Source organism: Alosa sapidissima, chromosome 22 (assembly GCF_018492685.1).
Source record: "Alosa sapidissima isolate fAloSap1 chromosome 22, fAloSap1.pri, whole genome shotgun sequence".
Taxonomy (NCBI): domain Eukaryota; kingdom Metazoa; phylum Chordata; class Actinopteri; order Clupeiformes; family Clupeidae; genus Alosa; species Alosa sapidissima.
The window spans coordinates 22,398,146-22,418,964 of NC_055978.1; the positions used below are offsets into that span (position 1 = coordinate 22,398,146).

General features: G+C 41.8%; 2 protein-coding genes across 6 annotated transcripts in view; both read left to right on the forward strand.

The window, feature by feature from the left end:
* Positions 1–1,168, forward strand: part of LOC121697379 (RAB3A interacting protein (rabin3)) — a 33,737-nt gene extending 32,569 nt beyond the window's left edge. For all 4 annotated transcript variants that reach the window (XM_042078877.1, XM_042078875.1, XM_042078874.1 and 1 more), the window contains one exon: positions 281–1,168. In XM_042078877.1, the coding sequence (XP_041934811.1) occupies positions 281–363 (83 nt within the window). In that variant the 3' untranslated portion in view covers positions 364–1,168. The remainder of the gene's footprint in view (positions 1–280) is intronic.
* Positions 1,169–3,336: 2,168 nt separating this feature from the next.
* LOC121697741 (myelin regulatory factor-like protein) lies at positions 3,337–19,619 on the forward strand. Of its 2 annotated transcripts, XM_042079398.1 has the most exons (26): positions 3,337–3,569; positions 4,178–4,267; positions 7,615–7,690; positions 8,308–8,369; positions 8,655–9,114; positions 9,636–9,739; positions 10,272–10,419; positions 10,688–10,883; positions 10,979–11,055; positions 11,282–11,392; positions 11,516–11,606; positions 11,839–12,039; positions 12,208–12,316; positions 12,429–12,538; positions 12,735–12,904; positions 13,533–13,599; positions 13,700–13,788; positions 14,491–14,559; positions 14,783–14,823; positions 15,109–15,270; positions 15,378–15,419; positions 15,628–15,712; positions 16,683–16,757; positions 17,817–17,922; positions 18,426–18,500; positions 18,789–19,619. In XM_042079398.1, exons 2-26 carry the CDS (start codon positions 4,204–4,206, stop codon positions 18,870–18,872), a joined length of 2,874 nt encoding a protein of 957 aa, XP_041935332.1. In that variant the 5' UTR covers positions 3,337–3,569; positions 4,178–4,203; the 3' UTR covers positions 18,873–19,619. The 2 variants fall into 2 exon arrangements, with proteins under 2 accessions (XP_041935332.1, XP_041935333.1); XM_042079399.1 differs by lacking the exon at positions 7,615–7,690.
* Positions 19,620–20,819: the final 1,200 nt, after the last annotated feature.

Sequence of the window (20,819 nt, forward strand, 5' to 3'; positions counted from 1 at the left end):
TACGTATGAGGCAGTTAGTCCGTTCGACTAGTAGATTTCTCAAGGTCACTGCTCTCCGCAGGAAGTGGAGCAATCTGTGCGTTAGATTACCTCCATGTTTGTTTCTCCCATCCCTGCATGTGGGTGGCCACACACCCAGTCTTTGAAGTCCGCCTTAACTGTGGCAGTAAAAAGACAGCGGGAAGCCTCCTTTAGAAATATTTTAATTAGTATATAAGTAGACATGCCGGACTTGTATAATATTGCCATCACTTAGTGTATTCCCGTTCCTCACACACAGCTGAGCAGATGTTTTGGGAGGTCATGCAGCTGCGCAAGGAGATGTCATATGCCAAGCTGGGCTACTACAAAGACGACCTCTGAGCTTAAAAAGCCACCAACCAACGGTCCCCATCTTGTGATGGACGGCAGCACTCTCCAATCATCTTGCGAGAAGGCCTCAGAGGGACCGCCCACCCTGCCCTCATGTCCCCCTTGCTTCTCAGTTCTCTGTCTGCCTCACCCATCCCAAGGACACACACCCCTGGCATCTGAGTGTGTGTGTTTGTGTGTGAGTGTATGCAGTGTGTCCACCTATCCTTGCGACCATCAGTTGAGACAGCCCAACTAAGGACAAAATACTGAATATGCTGCTGAATTGTCTCCTATTCCATTACGTGTAATACTTTGCTAAATGCAATGAAGTAATGTTTCTTTGTTCTGGTTCTGTTTTTTTTTTTTTTTTTTTGAGGGAAAGAATATGAACAGAAGTTTTTGCTCTTTTTGGATATGCATTCATTCTTTGTCCTCGCAAGTACTTTTATGAAGCCTGTACAATCTTATAAATGTGAAGTTTTAGATATTTGTCAGATAAAATCCTCTATCTGGAGTCTATTTTCCCCTCAAAGTTCTGAGCCCTCTGTAACAATAGCTAGTTGTGTGACATTGTGGTGGTGTTCTGTTAGTGTGTGTCTGAGTGTGTGTAGATATGGTGTGTGTGTGTGTGTGTGTGTGTGTGTGTGTGTGTGTGTGTGTGTGTGTGTGTGTGTGAGTGTTTCCAGTATCTCCCAAATGTTCCCCTTTCTGTCCTCTGTTCCACACTCCTGGTTTCATCAAGCTTTTTCACTTTATTTTAGTGCCTTTCTGGAACACTCTGAATAAATAAAAAGAAAATTGTATACCTCTGGAATCTGGTTTACCCTCTGCTTTGTCTTTGAAAGAAAAAAATGTAGGCCTGTATAAGATCATTTGCTTCAGTCACAGACCGACATGGCCCACCCACAACAGGGATCAGTACTGCCTTGTCAGCATCCATTTCTAGGAATTTAGTCCTCCTAATATACTTGTAAACCCCTGTGCTTCTCAGCCCTCCAGATAGCTGTGTGTGTGTGTTTTATTGATGTATGTGTGATTAGCACACCAGCAATGACATGAGTAGGTAAGGAGTGCCTTTGCGTGGGTCCTGTCTCCGCTGCCTCAGACAGCCTACCAGTCAGACTTCCTGGTGCTTTGCCCCGTCAGTGCACGTAAAACATGACCTCTCCTGCCCTATAAAGACCCAGTGGTCCAGGAAAGGGATGCCTGGCAGCGCCCCCATGCCGACCTTAAATCCACCACCTATCTGCAATTTCCACCTGCACCCTTACGGATACCCACCTGCATACATTTCTGTATGTGGTTTGGTTGCCTGACATGGTCTGGACAAGTCTAATCCTGAACTAAAAGAGAAAATTCAGTGGAGCCTCCACAGGGTTTAGACTAGGACTAGGACTAGGTTTAATCATGTATGGGAAACCGTATATTATAATAATAATAATAATAATACAATTATTAAATAAAATACATTTTATTTAAAGCGCCTTTCATGACACTCAAGGTCACTTCACAAACAAAAAAGGTTGTTAAAATTATAGTCATCTCATAACATGAAAAATAAAAGTAAAAGTCAGTCAGTCCAGCGTAAGCCATCTTGAAGAGATGGGTTTTAAGTCTGTTTTTAAAGTCAGTAATTGAGTCGCAGTGTCTGATGTAGTCTGGCAGTGAATTCCACAGCTTGGGGGCGATGTAGCTGAAAGCCCTCTCCCAGGGTGCTGAGGTTCACACATGCAGTAGGCCTGCTGAGGAGGATCTCAGTGAGCAGGCAGGGGTGTAAACTTCCAGGAGATCAGTGAGGTAGGTGGGAGTATAATTGAGTAGGGCCTTGTATGCCAGGAGCAGGACTTTGAAACGTATTCTTTAGGCAACTGGAAGCCAGTGCAGTTGCATAAGCAATGGTGTTACATGGCTTGTGGATTTGGAGCCTATTATAATCCTAGCTGCAGAATTCTGAATCAGTTGGAGCCGATGGAGTAGCTTATTAGGGATTTCAGACTAGATGGAATTACAGTAGTCAAGCCGAGATGTCACATACGCATTTACAAGGACTTCTGCACTCTGCTGAGTGAGCACTGGGCGAAGCCGTGCAATGTTCCTTAGATGTAAAAAGGCACTTCAAGACATTCTGATTATGTGCACACTAAATGAAAGTGTATTGTCCAATATGACACCAAGGCTCTTGACCTGGTTGGACCAAGGGATGGTGCTGCCATCTACACAAAGGGTGAAAGGTTCCATCTTAGCAAGAGCTGATTTATATTTAGCTTCAGGTAGTTTTGTGTCATCCACAAGTTTATGTCATGGAGGCAGGCAGTAATTGCAGCTGGCTGGTGGTATATCTAAGATGTTCATAAACATTGAGTATGCACTGAACAGGATGGTTTTCTGGGTGATGCAGCCAAATGGCTGATGTAGACGGCTTGTTTTTGATCTTGTCCTGCCGCTCTGGGAGGAGACAAACAGGCACCCAGCAGCAGAGTTGTTTCATGAACCAGAGGGGGCCTTTTCTTGGCCAACACCGCGCTCTCCCGATTCTTCTCTTGTTTCTTTGTGGGTGCGTAATCCAGGGAACTCATAAAAAATAACAAATGGTCGCACTCCAAAAATCTTTTCTTGCTTTTAATCCATTTTAGCACAGGGGTTAATTGACAAACGTTTCGGCCTGATGGCCTTCGTCAGTGTGAACCAGAGGGGGAAAATGGGGGGCTGTATATCAGGAATGGCAGTGTGCTGTTTGTAAATGTCTGAGTGGAGATAAGAGGCCTCTCACAGTTTGTGTGTGTGTGAGTCTGTGAGGTCGGGCTCTTCCCACAAGTGTAGTGTCCCCTGGTGTGTGTTCACCTTGGAAAGAATGTTCCCTTTATGACCCTGATGCAAGGCCACCTGACACACACACACACACCAATAGATAGGTGCACGCCTGCGCAGGATGTGGTATGAGGATGTGTTACCTGTGATTAGAGGACAAAGTACATCCAAAGACAGACGGAAGGCTTCACGTCCGCCATTTGCGGGAATCAGGGGGAAAATTGTGATTATTCTGAAGATTTTTCTTATTTCCATAAGGATATTGTGTTGAAAATCCATGGATTAGGGAATGGGCATGGACTAACAAGCAAATAGGTGTCATCATTCCTGACCCAAATGGATTGTACCTGATTTTTTTCCAAGTGCCAAGGCAACACAGACTGTAAGAACTCCATCTTGGTTTGAAGGTAAGTCAGCTTCAGATAGGAAAGAAGATCCATTATTTTTTCCAGTTCAGGAACATATTGATTAATTAATGCCATTTGTAATATCTAAAATATAGTTGTCATCAAAGTAAACTATCAACAATTTGATCAAGTCAAAAACATAAATACATGCAAATTTCCCTCAATATTTTTTGACACTTGAGAATCTAACAAAGCTGGCTGGTTTTTGGCCAGCTGTTGAGATTATTTGTTCATAAAAATGGCTACAAACTGGGATTTGGGTTTTTATTAATTCATTCTTTATTAATTATGTCCACAACAAATCTTCTGTGGCTCATCAAATGGCACATTTGGTGGAAACCACAGACACCAAAATGGCTAAGCAGAAAGTGTCACTATAGCAGACAGCCTAGTGCTAATTTGACACCACCCCCACCGGTGAAGTGGGGAACGTCAACGCTTTGCTTCAAGGGGGAAGTTCCAATGCTATTATCTCTAGGAGAATGTTGTGAAATAGGTCTTATGACATAATTGGTTCAACTAGAATTAAGTTAGCAAAACAACTATGTTGTACTTAGGGTATCTTAACCATCTTTTACATAGCTTGTGTAATATGGCTCTGTTTCCAGAAGGTGATTTGGAAGTAAAATATTTCATGACTGGAGGTGGTCCAATGGACGTCTTGGGAGAAAGTGAGGCCCTGCAACAGTTTTTTGATGGTAAGAAAACAGTAAGCCACAAAGCCAGTATGTGGTGTATTTGAAGAGTTTGGTCCAAAATCTAAATTTTTGAGAATATTAATGTCTTGTTATTTAATTGTGTGTTTCAGGTAATATCAATGAAATTGCAGTTGTGTTTGGCTTGAGTAAAGATAAATAAAATAACAATAACCCAATTACAGTTCCACTGAAATTACTTTGAAAAAGTACATTTATGAAAATTAATTCAAATGGAGGATATAGCGTTTGGAACCAAACTCTTCATTTACTCATTGGTTATACTCAACATTTACTTGGAAAAACTATGGGATGTTTCAAAAATCTGATATTGTACAAGTTGGGGAAAAAAGAGGAGAAATCAAATTAAAAAGTGATATTGGTGTTAGAGCTTATCTTTTATTTCTATCAAAATTCTTTGTATTGGATTAATTTATGTCCTAGAGAAGTAACATGTCTTAGTAGGACAGGGGTTCAGATGCATGGGAAAGCCTGTGAATTTCAAGCATAATAGAGGCTTGATCTTACATTAATTCATTAATATCAGGTGATACCCGTAGCACTGGTCCATCATGAGCTAAATGGACTCAACTCTCAGCAAAATACTTCCTCCATCACCTAGGCTAGCAGACAGTTGGCAAACAAATCCTCTGTAATGGCACTTATGTAGTTTGCCTATTCCTTAATAATCAACTATGTCCGGAAGCAACACAACTCTGTTAGTCATTGTGTAGTGAATAAGAAGAGAGGATACCTAATGGCTGATATGGTGCATTGCTAAACCATCACCACTGCACCTATAGCCTAATGTTTATCAATGTACACAGGTAGCATCTAATGCACTTGCTTGCTTTATAATTGTTTTTTGAAGAAGGCAAACATCAGCTATAAAGTATAATTTTATGACTATATTGTAAAGCGTTTTTGGTAGAAGGGATCACTTTTAAACTTTTGCCAATAGAAAACCCTATATGAAAACCCTGTTAGCTTTTTCTGGCAAAAGTTTTTACAGATCTGAAATCCTTTTTAATCTAAAAAATGGACCCATGCTAAAATGTGTAGTATTAATGTAACAATTTGACCATTAAATGACAAATATGATATTGTTTGTACACTGTACGATACTCTTTCAGTTAAATTCAATTAAATTCAATTCAGTTCAATTAAGAGTGTCATACAGTTTTATTCACTAGAAATTCTGTATCAATGTTGAAAAGGGTTTAATTAAATCCTGACCGAACCCTAGACACTAAGAACAACTAAGCCTTTGTGAAGTCCCTGTCACGTTTATGAAAAGACATGACTGCACATGACCATTTATAGGAAGTGTGTTGCTGTTAGGGTTGGGCACCGAAACACGGTTCTAATATGGCACCGGTGCCGACGCAAACTGTAGTAACTGCATGGAATAACAACATGGATTTCGGTTCCTCATTTCGGTCCTTAAATAGCGTTTTTTTTATTATTATTTTTTTTTTATACGAGGCATCACTGCATGTCATGCGCTATCTCTATGATAAACACTGGATGTATAAACCAGAGGGGTGCACCACAAAGGCGAGTGGACAATGTTTGACAGCTTGCGTGAGCCCAAGTAGCTTACTTTAAAGCATATCGCAAGCTCCTGTCAAAATCTAGTAGTGGGCCTAACTACACACAAGCAAAAGGCTATGAAACAACATCAACAGTAGGCTAGCCTATACGTTACACAATATCCTTGCTAATGCGCTAACTGACATTTATTTGAAATGTTATCAGCAAAGTTGTAAGGTGAAAACTTTATTTCACGGTGTGTTAAACTCAGCTGACTGGTGTTAGCGCATAGCCATAGTTGCTGTTGCTAGCGCTGGGAATCTAAACACTTCAACACCGACATGTAGCCTAACATGTTCAAAACTACTGTGTGTTATGGGTTAAGACATGAAATTTATTGAAGCATTTGGGAACACACTGAATTAACTGGAAAGTAGAGTCCCTGTTAGATTAGCTTGCTTGCAAATATATAAATTGTCCATGACCTGGCAGTTTTATGGCAAGCGGTTTTAACATAGCCTACCTTATGGCAAACTGCCTACACTGGGTAAACTTGAAATAGCAGAGTTTACCATTGTGTGTGCATGCATGGCAAGCTGTTTTAACATTTAAATGTATTATTCGTAGGAGCAATGTGATATTGATAGTAAATCGAATATAACAGTTCAATTTCATGTTCAAATTTGTCTTATCAATAAAAAAAAAAAAAGCAATTCATGCTTTAGACCATTTTAATGTAAAACATTTTAAAAACAAAGTACCGGTTCAGGCACCGTTTTAAAAGTATTGATTTAGCACCGGCGGTATCGGATAAAACCCAAACGATACCCAACCCTAGTTGCTGTAACATTCCTAGATTGGGGTTAGGGGAATGCACTATTATAACCTCTACACTGGCTGGCAACAGCCTGTCAAATCCAAGGTCACTGGACCATAATCAGGTTAACAAGGCAATTAAATCCAGGTTTAAAGACTCCAGTTATACAGGGTGTAAGATTATATGCAGGATTTTCCACAAATGAATGCTGTTCGAAAACCTAAAATATCATACTGCTGTAATAAAAACTGATTCTTCTGAGAAGGATAAAATTGGTCTGAGAATCAAACCATTAATCTGTAACTGAACTTTCAACTTTGTCCAACTGCATGGACAAATCAGGAAGCCTTCTAGCAAATGAGTTCCTGAACAAGTACAATGTTTATTTTTTAATTTAACATTAATTCTACTATGTTGTAGACCCATGGAGCACCACAGGGTCAGCATTGATTCTGATTTAACTGTTAAGTTATGTTGAGGTTTAGCGCAAGGTTGAAATAAGCCACTAGCTTAGGTGACTTGGCAGCTCACACAAACAGCAGGTCTTTGGTTAGTTCCACTGCTGTATAACTGCTGCTCCTGCCTCGGCAATAAATTAGAACTTCAAACCACCAGTACACGCTGGAGCCAATAGAGTACCCTAACCTTACTGATTAGTCACAGTGGCAGAGGCTGCCTGCATCATCGGGGTTGTGCAAGCAGGCATGCCCTGGCGCTGAAGATGCCCTCTGGTCAGACTGTTGATGCTGTGTCTTGAGAGAGTGTGTGGAGTGACCAATGGGCAGAAGGGACCTGGACCCTGAATATGTTGTAGACCAGTTGGAAAGTGTGAGAGATGTGGCTTGTGGTTGATAGGTTGATGTGGGTGATAGTTGTCTGACTTTGTTGTGTCTGTGCCTGTGTGTGTGTGTGTGTGTGTGTCTGTGCGTGTGTGTGTGTCTGTGCGTGTGCGTGCGTGCGTGTGTGTGTGTGTGTGTGTGTGTGTGTGTTATACCCACAGGGCAGGATGTCACTGATGTGGTGGACACCAGCATGCTAGAGCAGTATCTCAGCAATGAAGTTGAACACAACAGTTTGTAAGTGCACACATATAATCTATAGCAGTAAGATTTGGACCTATAAATAGGAAATATATTATCTCGTCGTACATGCATACACAGATATTTCATTGCAGGATCCATAGGGTCCACTAATCTTATCTTTTTGTGGATAAACTTTGATTGCAATTCCTGCCATTTGAAAGATTATTCATCCTGAAAATGTTTACATGTTATTACATAATTAAGCAAATAGCATATCCAGAGTGGAAAAAATGACATCCATAATCGTTGTTACAATTTTGTCAGCTATCTTCTGACATATGACCTTGACTGCATGGCACTGAAACAGATGTCGCAGACTATCATAATGTTGTTAAAACAATATTTATTGCATCTAATAAAATTTGGGCAAATGTCATAGAGTCACACTGCTGCTTATATAAGCCCTTTGGTTATTGCTAAATGAGCTGTCAGGGGATCTAGAGTTTATGGCTCTGCAGTGACCTAGTTTTAAATGTGAATGTACAGAGTTGTCAACAACGTCCTAAACAGCGCCAACTCTGTCAGTTCTGGTGATAGAAGTAGGAAATACGCCAATGTGCTGAGTCTTGTTGTTTGGTAAGATGTGTTTCCCCTACTGTCTTTTTTCCCAGCATGCTTCCTGAGTCACCACCATATTCCGGTTCCGAACCCTGCTCTCCTCCTCAAATGACCGGTGAGAGAGAAAGTTTGTTTCATTTCTTATTGTGTGCCCTGAATGTTTGAGACTTGTATCTTGAATGGGTCAGTCAGTGGTGATATGAGACTTATGTAAAAACCTGCTCTTTCTGACCTTTTGTCAGTTATTGCCATATTTGTAGCAGTGAATCTAAAACAATTGGATTTGTGTTGCTCATTGTAATAGTTATTGAAATAATATGGGTGATCAGACGATGGCTCAGAAAAAAGAGCTGGACTTTATGGGGTTTTTGACCTCATTCTCTTCCTGTTTCCTCCTCAGACGTCCATCTTGGGACGACAAGCTGGTCTCCGGGGCGACTGCCTGAGGGAGCCCTCCACCCTGCCACAGCCAGGGCCGCTGCAGTGTCCTGCAGGTTTAAAGAGAGGCCAGATGCCCCCTACGGCGCGCCACTCCGCCACAACCCAGCCCACCCCCTCCCACAGCTCCACCCCCAGCTCCACCCTCACCTCAGCAACCTCCAAGCCAGTGCTTACCCAGCCACTCAGACCCACGAACCGCCCATCCACCCGCAGTACCTGAGCCCAGCAGACAGCTACATTCAGGCTCAGCGCTCTCCCGTAGCTCCAGGACAGGAGACCCTTCAGCATGCCCAGGTTATGGGCCCACAGGGGGCCTACCCCAGGACTAACCCCCCCTGCACTCCCTCCATCTCCCCTTGTCTTGTCCAGAGTCCAGTGGGGCCAGAGTTCCTCCAACACTCCTCCATCCAGCAACTAGGGTGAGAGGATGAGCTTGGCTTGTTGATATCTTAGGGCAGGTTTATCTGACATAGGAAAAAAGGAGTATTGATTTGTGTGTATTTTAGACAAGACCAGAGTGCTGTATTCAAACTGCGCTCAGGTGAAAGTTCACCGTTGGTGGGCACTATAAGTTGTAATTATTCTGTTGTCCTGCATCATATTCCAGTCTAAGACAGTATTGCATGCACAAGCAGCAAGCTTATTCCCAGTGAATGACATTCACAACTTCGGATGAGGAGGTGAAGAATCATGCCCTTGAAAATAGTGCCCTACTAAAGATCCATGTTGATACTCATTTGACTTTCACATTCTGAACTTAAGCAAAAACATATTTTGAAGTATGAAGTGTTGAAGTAAAGGCAAAGGTAAAGGAATGGTGCTTGTCATATTTGTAGATAATGTAAGTGCTAACCTAGCACTGAAGTCATCTTTTATTGTAAGTTCAACAAATGTCTTCTTTCAAACAACTGCAGTCTCACTCAGTGACTATCCATGCTAGGCCTGTTCTGACAGACAGTAACAAGAGGAGACGGTCAGAGTCGTTTGAAGCAGCTGCAGACAATGGACCATGGGGTGTCTCGGTCTGGACCAAGGGTGCTTACAGTGAGTTCTCTTCTCCTCCTGAGTTTTATTTCACCGAGTGAGCTTAGTGGTCCGTGAAGCTGGTATTTGCTAAGGGGCGGAAATGGACTTTTTGTCACATAACGCCAGTGAAATGTCTTTGCATTTGTATGATGTGAATGATAACATTCATTTTTTGTGCATTTTTTTTTCATGTACATTCTTCAGCCAAAAATAAAATTGCTCAAATTTCATGTAATCATTCACATCATACCATACCATCACATTTTATTGGCGTTATGGATGTTACAGAAGTATAACTGGGACAAGCTCAGCAAAGCTGCATGATGGCACTGCCAGAACTCAAAGCGCTAACATCAACAAGGCCATGCATTCAGTATCCATACTGAAAAACAATTGCACATCTGCACTTCACTGTAGGTTCCTTTCATAAGGATGTGCTAAAGAGATATAAATGTGAAAATTGTGGACTAATATCTGTTAATGTTTTAATGCATTTGCGCGAGTGCTTTTATTCACTTTTTTGTGATCGTATGCACTTTTTCACTTTCAGTGGGCACAGAAGGTGGTGGGTGTGAGATGTCCACCTATGACAGCGATACGGCCACAGGCAGCTCTGGGCAAGGGTACCAGCTGCTGGCATGGGACAAGTACCAGCCTGACCAGTGGTGCACCATCTACAACAACCAATACGAAAACCTGTGAGTACCCAGAGGAAACACAATTGGACAGGCATGTCGTGATAAAGGTGCAATAATTATGAGGGAGAAAAAAAACAGTGTAAAAACGCCTACAATCAGCACACTGTCACTGGTGTTTTTTTTATTTTATTATGAAAGTAATGACACTTGATTTCCATCTGTACAACAGTACAGCTGTGATGAGGATTTTTTTTCTCAGTCCATGGATCAATTTTAATCAGAGAGTGAGAGTTGTGAAAAAATAGCATTATTTGTATCTTTTTTCCAGCCCACCACCTGGTTATCATGTGGACACAGATAAAGGCTTCAACTACTCCTCCGCCGATGAGGCCTTTGTGTGCCAAAAGAAGAACCACTTCCAGGTCACAGTTCATGTGCGAGTGGTGGGTGACCCCAAGTATGTCAAAACCCCCACAGGCCCAGCATCTATCGACAGCTTCCATGTTAAAGTCTTTGGAATGAAGGTGTGTGTAGTATGAAATCGTAGCCTCATCATGGTAAAAGAATATCAAATAGCAGCTAGCATATTGATGTTAATTCCTTTTTTCTTTGTTTAAAGTTGGAGGCCCACAGTAATCTCATCACGATTGAGCAGTCACAGTCAGATCGTAGCAAAAAGCCGTTCTTCCCTGTCAAGTAAGTCAAACTGAAACTTTTTCCCATTCTTGTACTTGAGTTTGATTCAATCATTAGAGAGACAACACTGTGTGTGTGTGTGTGTGTGTGTGTGTGCGTGTGTGTGTGTGTGTGTGTGTGTGTCTGTGTGTGTCTGTGTGTCTGTGTGTCTGTGTGAGTGTCTGTGTGTGTGTTTGTGTGTCTGTGTGTGTGTTTTATGTTTGACTAACAAACACTCCACCTGCAGCGTTAATCTGCCAGGAGATAAGATCACCAAGGTAACACTGGGAAGACTGCATTTCAGTGAGACCACAGCCAACAACATGAGAAAAAAGGGCAAACCCAACCCTGACCAGAGGCAAGCACCACTAAATACAAAATACTAAATACTAAATAAAACAATGATAAAAAGATTATTCTTAGTTTTAGATTTTTTTTTTTATTATGACTTGGAATGTGACTGTATGTTGAATTTTGGCAGATATTTTCTGATGGTGGTGGGGCTGTATGCATCAGTGAGGGGAGAAAGCCATCTGGTGGTGGCTCACATGTCAGAGAGAATTATAGTCAGGGTGAGTTTCTTTATATATTTCATTCTGAAGGCTTATGAGAAGTGTACATGACATTTGCTTAGGAAAACTAACTAAATAGGCTTTTGCTGAAACCCAATTGAAATGTTTGAAAATTAGTGAATTGAGGGGAATGTTTGTTCAGTGAAGGTTTCTCACTGACTTGCCACATAGCATATGTCTAGGAAAGGGGAATGAGTGATTTGAGTCCTTATGTTTTTGTTTTCTCCAACAGGCTTCAAACCCTGGCCAGTTTGAGAATGACAGTGAGGTCCACTGGCAGAGGGGCCAGGCGCCCGACTCCGTGGTGTGCCAGGGCAGGGTAGGCATCAACACAGAGACACCTGACGAAGCCCTGGTGGTCTGTGGTAATGCCAAAATCATGGGGTCAGTCATGCATCCCTCTGACAGACGTGCCAAGGAAAACATACTTGAGGTAAGCCCAAGGCAACAGTGCTCTTTTTGGCATCTAGGTCAAGATGTTAGATGATCTAGAAGAAGATATTTCACCCCAAACGCTGAGAGGGAGATTATTCCATTTGTACTGACTAGAAAGCTAGTGTCACCAACATGTTACCTGGTCCATCTATAATTTTGCACACAGGTGGACTCGACAGAGCAGCTGAGGAGGATAGCTCAGATGAGGATTGTGGAGTACGACTACAAGCGAGAGTTCGCCGAAAAGATGGGCATCGAGCACGTCCACGAAACAGGTACTGACCATTCAGACGGCCAATGGAGTCTAGTCCTCGTGTGGGTAGGGGTTTTCAGTGTTAGGTAGTGATTAGGTCATGAGACTGCTCTGATACATACCTGTATTTCTAGGTGTCATTGCTCAGGAGGTGAAGGAGGTTCTACCAAACGCTGTCAAGGAGGTGGGGGACATAACCTGCACGGATGGAGAGAAAATTCAGAACTTCCTCATGGTGGACAAAGTAAATGGACCCAGACTGGCCAATAACACTGACCAATCACCCCTAACTTGCACAATGCTGTATAGGTTGCATCTAGCATTCATCAACACTAAAAACTGACTTTGCTGACTTGGCTTCAGCATACCTTACAGCTGAGAAGACAAAAAACAAGGAATAGAAGAGCTAAATATGTTACATTTGTTGCCATGGTTTTCAGGAGCAGATTTTCATGGAGAATGTTGGCGCGGTCAAGCAGCTGTGTAAGCTGACGGGCAACCTGGAGACGCGTATCCAGGAGCTAGAGGTGTGGAACACTCGGCTGGCCAAAGTCAACCCCCCCGGAAATGCACGACCCACCGTGCCAATCAACCCGGCCAGTGCCAAAGGGTAGGCTTTCTCGGGTCTTGGTCACTACCGTGGGGATGGGGCCCTGGTCACTACCGTGGGTATTGATGCCCTGGTCACTATTATGGGGAATGGTGCCCTGGTCACTCTAACAATGGGCTTTTTGGAAATTAGGTGTTTGGAGTTCTCAACCTGGTCAGAGGTCTTCAAGCTGAGGTTTTCCATAGATCTGCCATGAAAATGAATAAAAGTTGTTTTAGAGGCTTAATGAAATGTGATTACTACAAAGAACTATCATCCACATTCCCCACTGTGTTCTTAGAATACAGTACAATTTCCTGTACTCTTCTTCGGTGTGCAATGAAACTCAACAGATTTTGTTGCACAACATCAGTTTTATGGTGAAGGTCATTGTGCTATCATGCTTGATCAGTATACAGCTTAAACTCAAGGATAATATGTCCCCTATCCCAACCACACAGTTGCAAAAGTAGTCTTGCCTTTCTTTTCTCATCTTTTGTGTTTCAAGTGGTGCAAATGTGTTCCTTATATCTGACATCTGTCCATTTCATCCTCTGCATATAAACAAATGTGGTGACAAAGGTTATTTCATAGCACAGCAGGGGCTGTTGTACACAATGGGGTGATTCTTTTTTGTTTCATTCCACAGCAAAGTTCACAAAATCCACACTGTTCCACCCCCGCAACGGAAGCCGTCCTCGTGTGCGTCAGCCAAAGTAAGCATGCGTCACGCAGCATCCAGCCGCCCCGGTTGGCATTTTGACTTTTCGGCCTTTCAAGTGAAATCTGTCTGATGTTATCACCCTTCTGTTTTAGAACTACTTCAGTGAGAAGTACAAAAGCTGCTGTCACCACCGGGCTTTTCAAGCTGGGATCCTGACCGTGGTGGCTCTGATGGCCTTCTTGTGAGTCGTGCAGATGACCACACAACAGAGGTGTAAAAGTCCGGCTTCAGAAAGTAAATCTCCTGCCATATATTTACTCCAACCATTCACTAAACCAGCTGACTCTAATTGGCACAACTCCTCAGCCAAGTAGATGAGCTAATTAGTGAAAACACTCATGCTAAGTGCACAGGTAGAACCAATACATGGTGGGACTTTTACGTTGTGAAGCCGGATTCAGACACCTCTGCCACACAACCACACAGATTGATGCTCCAGAGGGGAAAATAGCTTGCGCCCACCCCTTGTTCTTGTTTTGAAATACAAAAAAGTTCAAATTTATTGTCAATTCTACCATCTGTACAGGACGTTACTCCCAATCCTTTGTGTTGACATAGACAAGACGTGCTAAAATGAGAGTGATAATACGATATAATCGTGATATGATTTTGCCATATTCACATTCCACAGTGGAGCTAAGCTTACATTGTCTCAGTCAGGGCAATGGACTGATAGTGTCACCGCTGTGGGAGGTTATGATGGGACCTTTGATCAAATGGTGCATTACTGTAATCAGCTTCTTATTTATGCTGCTGGGAAGATAGTTTGCTGTAGAATGTTTCATGACTTTTCTGTTTTATAGACTTGTTTTTGTGTTGTCTGGTTTTGTTTCTGTAATCATAAAAGCAAAATGTTTCCAATTCTTTGTGTTTTTTTCTGTAGCGTCATCTCCATCACTGCTATATATATGCTCACGTTAGACGACAACAACTCTCCAGGCTGTGGAGACAGGTCTGTTAAGGCTGCTTTCTTTACTGCTTGCCATTTTCATGGCAGCCTTTCGGCTGATTTGATACCCTGACACAGTCTATAGATCAATATTTTATTGCATTGTTTGTGCCTGTGCTCTGAATGATGGAATCATGCGAATGTGCTAAAGTATACAGTATGCATTAATTATATAGAGTGAATACTAACGTATGCCTTGTGTGTGTCTGTGTATTTGACTTAACAGTGGAGTTATCTTACCAATTAATCCTGACCCAACCCAACCAGGTAGGCCAGTTGTTTGTAAACTCACCTTAAATCATAATCCTGTCTCTAAGACAACTGCCACTTACCAAAACAGAAGTAAACACAAATTAATCCAAACATTTGTTATTTTTTTCTGTGTTGTATCTCATATTTAGCTAATTTCACAGTCGCTTGGCCAATGTATCCTCTAAATAAAACCATATACAATTTCAAATGCAACTTAGTAACAAATCTCAAAATGATTAAGTTGCTACGTGAAAATGATGGAAATTTACCCGTGTCATTGGCTTTGCCTCTTCTGAGTAGGGTCAACAGGAGAACCACTCGGACCTTTGCCCCCAGAGATCCATTTTTGCTCTCTGCCGGACTGTGACCAGGTTTACTGTTGCCCCTTGGACCCAGGAGAGAGCCACCATACCACCTCCCCTTCCATAACCTTAGAACCCCATTCACCTGCCACACCACCAGGTCAGCTCAGTGGTCCACTCCTCTCATCCATGCAAAGTACATCAGGGCTTAATGCAAGCTGAAGAGATCAGAGTGCTTCTTTCTTATGCTGCTTTCCTCTCTTCCAGGTGAAAGACTGGAGTCCATGTGCATACAAGAATACAGGAAAAGTGTGTGTGTGTGTGTGTGTGTGTGTGTGTGTGACTCATGTCTGTGTATTTATGAGATGTTGGTGTGTGTATTAGAGTTGAGTTGAATTGAGTTTAGAGTAGTATTGAGTTGAGTTGAGTTGAATTGAATTGAATTCAGTTGAATTGAATTGTGTTTAGTTGAGTTGAGTTGAATTGAAGTGTTTGTGTCCCCCCCCCACCCCCCCAGGGACAAACGCAACACTCCAGGCCATAATCATCATGCAAAGTGAGCAAATCATTGATGACCGCTACTGCCTGCAGGGGATGTGTCGGTGAGTATGCATACAAAATGACAAAAGTGTAGCAATCTTGTACACGTAGGTTTTAAATGCAGTTGTTCACTCAATTCCAAAGAAATACACGTCCATGCCGGATTAGCGATTATATTTGCGTGCCAGTGTTTTAGGGACGTTGGAAATGGGCTTCAATGGCCTCTTGGCCAGAAAGGCCTGCAAAGCAAATCCCAAATTTGCCAAAAGGTCGTATGGGTATTCCTAGGCTAATTACTGTGGGCCTTCTCAAATACCCACTGATGAGTTTAGCCCTGGTTTGATGTAGATCTGGTTGGATATGCTGCAATTCCTGCAATCCCAGGTTTCTGAAATGGTCAAGATACAATGCTATGGTAGAACTGATGATACATTTAGTTTGCTAATTTGGACATTTGCTGGTCTGGTAAAGCATTTGTAACATATAAGCCTTACCACAAAGAAAATAAAATGTGTTGCAGCTGCTTAATTGACCAAGAGGTGGCAGCAGAGTGTGAGAATCTAGTGATTTCACACCACCTGTGAGTTATCATACCAGAGTTCAAAACAGGCAAAGAGAGTGTGAGCATAGAAAAGAGCGCTTCTGCCTTCCAGCAAAGGCACAACACAACTGCAAGCACAGATCTGGGCTTTGGTGTCCATATGGTTTTGGAGAAAACTAAAGTTTAAATGGACATACCCACTGGAACATTTTTCTGCCATTTCTGAGACAAGAGGAAGGCTATTTCTCATGGTCAAAACTTTACATTGATGTTAAATTAAGTTCAATTATGTTGAGGAGAAAAGGCTACACGAAGAAGAAATCTCGTTTTTATTTTTTTCTCTCTCTGGGTGCATCTATCAAAATCCAATCAAAAGAATTTTCTCTCTGTTTCTCTCTCTGTCTCTCTTTCTTTCTCTCTTTCTCTCTCTCTCTCTCTCTCTTTCTTTCTCTCTCACTCTCTCCTCTTTCTCTTCTCTCTTCTCCTCACAGGACTGGGAACTACAGCTACAGGATCCCCATCAGCAAGTTTGTCCCTGTCAACATGAGCATCACTCTCCAGATGAAGTGAGTGTTGGCTTGGTGGTGTGACCACTTTGTTTTCCATCTGAATCATTCAGCAGCCACAGATCTCCCTTTAGTCTGCTGACAGAGAGGCTGTGATGGGAATGGGGAGTGTGTGTGTGTGTGTGTGTGCGTGCCTGCCTGAATCTGTGCGTGTGTATGTGCGAGTGTGTGTGTGTGTGTGTGTGTGTGTGTGTGTGACTGTGTGTGTGTGGCCTTTCACTTATACTGGAAAGATTACGATTAAACCTGACTCCAATAAACAGATGTTATTTGCATTTGTTCAAAACTGTCTATGGACCTAGAGTTCATCCCAATCCTCTAGTCTGAGTCTAGTCCCTGAATCATAGCTCACCTTTCACCCAGATACACTTTGCATAGTCACATTAGCTCATGTGTTTATTTAATTCATCACTTCTCATCATAAGTCTCCTGTATCCTGTAGCAATATTCTATCCAAGCAGACATTTATCACAGAAAAACATCCAGACTTAATTTGAAGGACTGTTTGGTTTTTCTTTTGCCTATCACAAATCAAAACAAACCGATGGAAAACGTTTCTCTCCAGTCTGTAAGAGTAGTTCTGGAAAATGTAATGTCACATTTTGCTCTCTGCTGGCACAGTGACTATTGAGTTAATAGTCCTGTTCAAACAGGAATGTTCTGGAACATCATTAAGGTTACTCTATGGAGCCATAGAGATGCTTCAAAGTGAATTTCCACGTGTTATTGTTAAATGGCTGTTTGGTTCTTCTGCCATAAACAGTTTTGTACATGACACATTGGAATACAGTCTACCCATTTGTTTGTGATGGCATCCGAACATTTAAATAAACCATCACCAAATCGCCAGATCAAAAAAAACCTCTGTTTCCTTCATTACACGGGACACCGACAACTATAGTGTGTCTCTTATTGCTGATAAAAATGTTTCTTGAAAAAGATTGACCAAAAACGCTGCCAAAAGTAAGATTAAAAAAATCCTCACAAACCTGGTGAGCTTACATATTCCTTTAGGAATCTGGTTCACGTTAACAAGTACACATTTGCATCTTCTCTCAGTTCCACAGAGCCCCTGGTAGTGCACAAATGCCATGCAGATGAGACCAATGAATGTGACCCTACCGTGACCCCTAGTAATGTGGAAGAACATCATAACAGCACTAAGGTAGGCATCTCTGATGGGAGAGATGAGAAGAACCGTCAGGATTTTAGGGTGAATGTTAAGTGTGCCCTAAATGGTTGCCATAAATCAGATGGGTTTTGAAGTCATTGGACTGAGTTACAGCAACATTTTATGAGCTTGTGTGTCATCAGCTAACTTTTGGCTAGATGACTGGAAATACAAGTTCCCTTTAAGATGGTCCCAAACACTGAATGAAATAAACTTCTGTGTAGTCATGCAGGTGTGTAATATGGAAATGGGCACGATGTCTACCCTAAATAATAATAAATAACAATACATTTTATTTCTAGAGTGCTTTATCACATACTGTACTCAAAGCGCTGTCTTGTCATTATCTTGATATTTAGTGAGGTGAATAGTCTTGTGCTTGACAATTTCAGACCTGCTTTAGTTTTGTGAGTCATGAATGATGAGCTGACTGAAAATATACTCACTAATGGTGGTAGCTATTAAAAATCACTAATGTTCCCTAACTTTTGCTTCAGGGTTATCTGCATACATGGACATTACCAGTTGCTCGACTCCATCAAAGTTCTTACCACTTCCGCGCTGCAAAAGCTGTAAGTCCACTTTCTCTCTCATAAGAAGTCCAGTGGTGGTGTTCATTTGAGATATAGAAGTATCTACAGTAGGGTAGTTAATGCATCATAATGAGGGGAAGAGAGGCTAATGTCAGAAGAAATACTTGTCATTAGTATTCAATTAATTAATTAAATTGACACTGATGCATGTTAGATATCTTTGAACAATCAAAGGTCATGTGTCAATCATTTAAATCATTTGAAGGTGTCAACAGCTGTGTAAGATGTGTGTGGCACAAATACTATTGTATGTATTTTTCCCCCTAGGGGGCAGACTGCAGTACCGACCCCAGCCATATGGGGGCATCGTTCACAGATTACCACCTTCACTTCTATCGCCGTTGTAATTGAGAACCAGCTTGATTGACCCCGCACCCCCATTCTCTACCTACTGTCTATTATATGCATTGGGATAGTGTGTATGTTTTTGCTGTTGACGTTTTAGACAGAAATAGAGGGCAAGAGACAGAGAGTCTATTGTTAAATATTTTCAACTTAAAGTTCTGATTCATTATGACATTGTTGTACAGCAATTACTTTTTCCTCAGAAGTTATATCAACTGGTAGTTTCCCTTTTTGTCTATTTATGAGTGTAAAACTACTTGTATGTGTAGAATGGCATCCTTGGCTATGGCAATGGCACAATCTTTCTTCTTGCACTGTTTGAAAAATAAGACTGCAATTGATGACTGATGATTTGCAGAATGTAAACAGAATTTAACCTTCTTCAGGGATTATGAAGTTGAAACTTGGATGTAGATATAATAATGTATATTATATGAAATATAACTCTGCACTCAGCCGAGTCCCTAGTTCTCACCAGACATCACTGAGACACATTGCACTGCAATTAGCGACTGGACACCGGGACTGAATTTTTTTCCCCTCAAACTTGGATTGAAAGGACAGAAAGGAGCATGATAACCCAGAGACGATGAGCACTTTGAACCACTCCTTACCACTGACAGGTGGAATGAATGAATGAACGATTGAATGAACGATTGAATGAACGATTGAATGAAATATTATGCGGTTTTTGTATTCACTTGTTTTGAACTTTACCTTTAGATCTTCTATTAAAATGTATTCAGCCCTTGCCGTTTCTGAGCTTCTTGTAATAGTTTGGTCCACACTCTGGCAAGAAAACAAAATGTGATGCCCATTGTTTTACTCTAGTCGTGATCACACTGCATTGGTGGTAGGTCTTGTGATATCAAAGACATTCCAGAGTTCTGGCAGTTTTTTATGTGTGTGTGTGTGTGTGTGGCAGTGTTCCCCAGTCAGTGTTACCCACCGTGTCCTCATCACAGGGAAAGAAAGGAGAAGGAGGGAAAGATAGATTTGGAGCAGAGAGGAGAATGGAGAATAAAGCCCAGCCAACAATGAGTGGTAATCCCGACTGACAGCCGTATCATTCCTGCCACATTTCCATCTCCAGAAACCCTCACAGTGGAGAGAAAGAAAGAGCAGTCCTCTCCCTCTGTGTGTGTGTGTGTGTGTGTGTGTCTGTGTGTGTGTGTGTGTATATGCTTCACACACACATGCAGTAAAAGCACAAATTGTGGTTAGGTTCTCATACATTTTTACCTACCTCATTTTTACTCAGCCAGTATTCCATTTTCACCTCGTCTCTCTCAGTTCTTTACATTTGTTGCCATGTGTGATTGTGTGTGTACAGTATGTCTGAGAAGTGTGTGTGTGTGTGTGTGTGTCTGTGTCTGTGTGCTTGTGTTTGTATTTGTGTTTGTGTGTGTGTTTGTGTGTGTGTTTTCTGTTCGGCCCTCACAGTTAAATGCCAGGAGGATTCCTTCACTCCTTGAAAGCACTGCCAGGTGAAATGTGTCAGCCAAGTCACCACTGGTGACCTTTAAATACCCCGAGGTACCCCCAACCCCCACCCCCCAATATCAGACATCTGGACGTGCATAGGCTAACCTCTATGCAGAACCTATAATTATATTATTCCTAATGGTAGGCAATTTAATCATGTATATGTAACAATATTCTAACTTCAATATAATGTTTTGTTTTGTTTTTTTTAGAATGTAATGTAATGTTTTTGTTGGGTGGGCACTTACCTCAAAATACTCTAGTGATTTATAAATGCATTTTCCTTTTCAAATAGCCTCAACAAAATCTCACCAGTACTTTTGGTGTTCAAAGACCTGTTGGCCACTTCCAAGATAGAAAACCCAAAATGGTATAACAGCAACTTTGAAAGTGCTCAATCCAGGTTTGTGAATTCAGCATATAAGGCCAGTGTCCAGAATGTATAGTAGAGCAAGGGTTCATATACAA